This window comes from Trichoplax adhaerens, genomic scaffold, assembly GCF_000150275.1.
Source record: "Trichoplax adhaerens TRIADscaffold_5 genomic scaffold, whole genome shotgun sequence".
NCBI lineage: Eukaryota > Metazoa > Placozoa > Uniplacotomia > Trichoplacea > Trichoplacidae > Trichoplax > Trichoplax adhaerens.
In genome coordinates this window covers 2,556,730-2,562,729 of record NW_002060947.1, presented here as the reverse complement: position 1 = coordinate 2,562,729, position 6,000 = coordinate 2,556,730, and the positions used below count along the sequence as shown (strand labels likewise).

The following is a 6,000-nucleotide window of genomic DNA, read 5'->3' as shown; positions in this document are numbered from 1 at the left end:
TTATCCAGACGGAGCAGTCCTCCACTTACCCATAATCCCTGAAATACGCTTTTGAACACGACTATTGTTAATTAAAAATATAATAGGATTAACCAAACTGCTAGTATAAGTAACAGAAATTGTTAACACTAATAATTTATCTAGTAGCGGATTTGAATAAAAACAACTTAAAGTCATGGCAACTAAGAACGGAAAATAGGATATCTGAAATACAATAATAATCATAAACATAGTTTTGGCTAATGCAATATCGCGCCTTCTTGATATTGTGAGACAAACCGTAGATCCCTCTATCGTACTATCGTTACTATCATTGGACTTTCTCCAATAAAATCTACGTCTTCGATTAACTTTATCATGTCTGACGACTCTTCTGTGGCTGTCACGCACCTCTTTGTAAATAAACCAGTAACAGTAAAGTATAACGATGTACGGAACAATATTAACAAAAATTACGAAAAATATCAAGTAAAATATCGATGCGTCAATTTGACTTGCTTGAAACACTGGAAAGCATATCCCGGTATTGATATAAAACATATAACGTACCCAAAAGCCAATAACAGGAGGTACAACGACAATTAATGGAAATACCCAGTTAATAACCCAGAAAGTAAAAACGAATCTCTTTCCTTTAATTAATCGATATGAAATTTGCGACCTTACGATTTTTAAATAGCGTATCACAGCCAAAAACATCATTGAATAGATGCTAACAAGAGCACAGTAAATGATAATGCCCCCATTAAATCTACAACTAATAGAATCTGTTTGATAAACTGGAATATCGTTGATATAAATCCGAATAAACGACGGAAAATACGATATCATACTGTAAAATGAAGAAATTTGTTATAAAATTAGTTTATTAAGGTTATAGCAAGGCAATGATCTAAAAAAATTACACCAACTATATCAACTATAACTCTAACGGAAAGTTTATACAGATACATTTCCCACCTTCCAATAATACTTAGACCATCAGAAAGTGCCAAGTTAATCACAAAGTAGTCGTTGACTTGCAATTTTTTCCATTTCCTTAATAAACTAACACATACCGCTCCATTTCCAATAAATCCGAAAAAAAAATAAATTGGTTGCAGAACCACAAAGGATAATGCAACTTCACTGGTCACATTGAAGAAATTAGAATAATTGTGTGAATCCATATCCTTAATTCTTCCAAGCTCTAAAGGCTGGAGCACAGCAATTCCGTATTTAGCTAAAAATAAATTTCATTCACATACTGTTAAAGAAGATTTTTATTGAGTTTTGTATTTATATGAGAAAATGAAGTCAACACAATATAATTAAATTTACTACAAAGCTAGCAACCTAAATGTATTAATCTATCGTATTATAAAGTTTATTAACAGAAATCAATATTATACATTCTTTTAAACTTCATCGATTTTGCTATAGACTGTAACAATCATGGATATGATATTATTTACGATAACTGATGTTAAATTTAAATTATGAACTAAATTACGCTATACTTTAAAATTGATCTATAGCTGTAGTACAACTTCTATTTCGCGAAAACATTTTTAGCTACAATAAGTTAGTTTACCTTGCTGCCAAAGCAGCTAAAAGGCTGTACACAAAATTAATGTGTCCAAGGAGGGAAAATATTCATAATTAATGCCTTTAATAATCATTTTAACTATTCTATTTTAAGGAACTTAAAATAGTGGCATGCATAATATTAACAAAAGTCACTTACATATCCAAACTGCTTTTTGATTGCGAAATGGATAAAGTTCGTTGAAGGAATGAAGATTTAAAGAAATCGATCTCTAGCTTACTTAAGGCTTATCTAGCTGTTGAATTTTAGAATTTTGATTATGAACACAACGTTACTCGGACCTGACCATAATTAGATCATCATTTGCGATCTTCGATTCTTCAGCAATGGCCATAACATCGATATTTTGATTCATGATAAAATAGCGATCGATAAAGTTATCTATATCTCATCAAAAGCGGGATAAGGTACAGAGAATCTGTTCTAAAATTTCAAAAATCTGATGAAAACTGTAATCCAACGATTCATCGTATTTTTTGTTTTATATCCAAATTTTAGATATGTAATATGTAAGTTTATACGATAAATATTGACACAAACACCCTAAATTGGAAAGTAAAATACGAGTATACTAAAAGATAAATTTTAATCAAGAATACAATACCAATTTTTTATGTTACGTCTTTCTGAAGAATGTTCGGATAATCTATTGAGAAGAAATAAAAACTGTAATTCATACGATGAAAATCACTTTCGAAAATAGGTTTCTTCAATAACATTTATTATTATTCTCAACTGGTATTGATTTAAGGCTTCGTTCTACTATTATTTGTCCCAGCAGGTGTATACTCGTAAAAAAGTAACTTTATGATTTCTACAACATTTTTATGAACTAGGCTACAAAGAATAGATGATTATTAGAAATGTTTATTCTTGATCAAGAATATTTATCATAAAATCACTGTTTTTATATAAAAATTCTGGTTACTATAGCATCCAAATAAATCTCGAATTATTTAATTCTTTCAAATATCTTACGCCATATAAGTACGTTTATTAAAAAGATCTCAAAGAGTGTATCATACTATTACAAAATAAAGAGTGAATTTGTGTTCAAGACTACTTACAATAGAGGCATCTAATCTTGTCTACGCAATCGACCATCGATCTGGTGTAAATATATAACGCATAACGTCTATGATACCTGAGATGAACTTCTTATCCATGCTCAAATACAGATTTCTAACAGCCGTAGAGTTTTAGTACTCTATAAGTTCTCATTACAGAATAGCTATAGCACTTATATGATAAACTACTACCATTATAATACATAAGTTCGTGCATTAGAAAAGACAAAAGTATAAGTTCATGAAGGATCCTTTTCTTTATGATGGCTGCGCGCAATAGAATTACAGTATATTAGTAAAGATGGCCGCTCAAAGAACAGAATATGGATATAAGATGCCATTCCAATGGATTCTTATCATAAAATTAAATCAATTTATTTACATCTAGCTTAGCCCACACACGATGCCATGCGAATGAAATTTCTGTCTCGTTGATGCTTTACTCAGGATACAATCATATCTGTCTGACTTCAGTCATTACAGTGCAAAAATTATTAAACAACACACTATCAAAACGAAGCTTACCACTAGTAGTTGTAATTACTTAATTACACATTAATTAATTATAGCACTTAATATATACTCACTATGCTGACTACTGCAGTATTTCAATCATTTCTCTCTTTATTCTGCTAATATTATTTCCATCTAAATTTGTTAATGAAGTTGTTGCTAAAGTCAAGTCATTAAATTCAATTTATTACAATCTACCATCCCATACAAAGGTTACAATATCAGTAATGATGAGCTTAACGCTGCGTAGAGTTGTGTTAACTAAATTACTAACTTTAAACCATGTTAATAACGTGATGCATAATTTCACTTTCTGATAAGGTTGAACAGAATCTTTTGTAATGTCATACCCTTTCGATTTCATTTGTGCTTATCAGTTCGTCAGTTAGTCAAGTGATACTCGTTTATGTTTTGCTACTCAATTACAGTAGGGAGATCATTATCGAATTTCTGAATTAATACTCTGTATCGCTAATAGTAGATCCCTCAAAGAAGATAATACGTTAGTTTACATTAGTGTTAGAATCATCCTCCAACTATGCGATAATGAATATGTTTTGTTAAGCACTTTATTTTCATGAAAAAATTCTAATACCATTGTAAAAATTCCTGTAGTAAATTTTGAGATAGCCTATTAATAAGTTCTTTCTTACCCCTAAACCTCGTACTACCAGACGAGATTGTATCTCTCGCCACCCTTAAAGAGCCTTGGGCGAGACTTTGTCGAAAAGGCCCTATCACAAACTAGCCCTCTTTTTGTAGGTACTCTTTCTTATCAGCTATCCACAAATACGTAGCACGACCTCTGCCGTGATAAATGCGTATTATACATTCCGTTCAGTTTGGTATATGTATAACATGTGTTATACATATGACAAGAACACATTGCATAGCACAATGTACTGTATAGTAAGTACAACTAACTAATAGGCGAGGGCAAGAACTCTCTTAAATTATGAATCAGTCTGTTAACGCTTCTTATCACATTGACGCGTGTACGCGTATTATAAATTGTAAGAAATTAAGCGAAATTCACAGGTACCTTTTATATACCAGATTTTTTTGCAGCTAAGAAGACTAAAATAATCATAAATATCGTCCAATGAAAACGGTACCAAGTATTTTGATAGCCAAATTGCTTTACACAACTATGTCTTCAACAGTGCACCTATATAATGATATACTCGTATAGAGAATAGTTGCGATATTAGGTATCTATGTTGTAATATATGGTACCGATGGTAGATTAGATGTAGTTATAGATCTTCTGTAACCAGCAATATACGTAATACGATATTGCGATTTTAGATAATTGTGTATTATTGTACGTGCTGTGCTGTTCATATCTATTACGGTACAAGTTGAGATGCCAGCATAATAAGCTAGAGTAAAAGTATATGATCTATGCTAGGCCTAAAATAGATCGATAGCGAAAAACAGGTCATTATTTAATTATTGAAAGCAAATATAATCGTAAGTAAAAATCCATTATATACAGTATGCAATTATGCATCTACTGCTTAACTATATAAAGAGAGTAAATGGTGCTGCACAAACTTCTATAATTATAATAGGTACCCTAGTCTAGTTCTAAATTGTCCAAAAATTACATTTGATGCCACCTAGTGAATTAAAACCAAATTTAGCGCTGTATTAATCACTTATGTATCAGTACATACGAGTATTGTTCGTTTGCGGGATGGCTACAGGCTTTGTAGTTAGCAATACACTGTATTGAGTATCATCTTTGTCACCTACCATATTTTACTTGCTATTATATCCCTCGCTCGTTATACTTCGCGTAATACTGTATGAACAATTGTATCACTGACCCACAATTTTTTTAACTGAGTATATTCTATATGCACATAGCTTTATCTCATCATAGTTATTATACTTACTCGTATGTTTGCTATCTGATACCGATACTGCTACCGAACCGATATTAGGGAAAACTGTACTACTAACGATATCATAGCACGGACTACTAGATATATCCTATCTAGTAGGAGTGGTCCATGATCATAGTAGGTACACTGATGTACATGAGAGAAATTTTTATACTATGAGACCCTATAAATCAAATTTCTCTATTTATACGAAACTGTTCTAGATCAATGAATGTCCGATTATACGGTCTCGGTAGAATTTTAGAGCATTGGCAACATAATTTATGCGATCACAATTGCACATTTCAGCTATAGCAGTTATAAAGTAATCGTTTCTTTAGTTAGGGTTTAAAAAATACTTTGACAGATGAGTACTGTGATCACCAAAAAAATATACGCATAATTATAATACATAGGTGGTAGGCTTCTCTAATAGTATTTTTATGCCATCTTAAACAGATACGATCAACATTCTGAGTAGAATATTTTGATTAGGTTCTAAGTCATATAAAAACAGCAATTTTTATGTATTAGAATACGTTACATAATAGAGCTTAATGACTTTATCCGAGAAATAGACGTTATCGGAATAAGATCTATGAGTATGCTTCTGATTTGGCTAGATCTCATTAAAAGAGTTAGACATCGATCGCCTTGACTATCTAGCTTACAATGCTTTATTTTTAAATCGAGGCCTAATTATAATCGGTGCTACATATCATTAATTAATATTAATTAATATAGATAAAGAACTTGATTTAAAATATTTCATTTATAGTGTCAAAAGCTAGCTTTGATGCTTCTAAATGATCTTTAAACTTATCTATTAAGTAATCGTTTAATTTTAGCACATAAAACCTATAATTTTGATCGATACATCAATAATTAATCTCAGAAAGAGGTATTTGATAGATAATGCCACAATTACCATTCTATCTACTGA

General features: G+C 31.1%; 1 protein-coding gene across 1 annotated transcript; it reads right to left on the bottom strand.

The window, feature by feature from the left end:
- TRIADDRAFT_56394 (uncharacterized protein) lies at window positions 1-1,169 on the bottom strand (the record flags this gene model as incomplete). Its single annotated transcript, XM_002112373.1, has 3 exons — window positions 1-204; window positions 550-832; window positions 961-1,169. The coding sequence occupies 3 exons, from the start codon at window positions 1,167-1,169 to the stop codon at window positions 1-3; spliced, it is 696 nt and encodes a 231-aa protein (XP_002112409.1).
- Window positions 1,170-6,000: the final 4,831 nt, after the last annotated feature.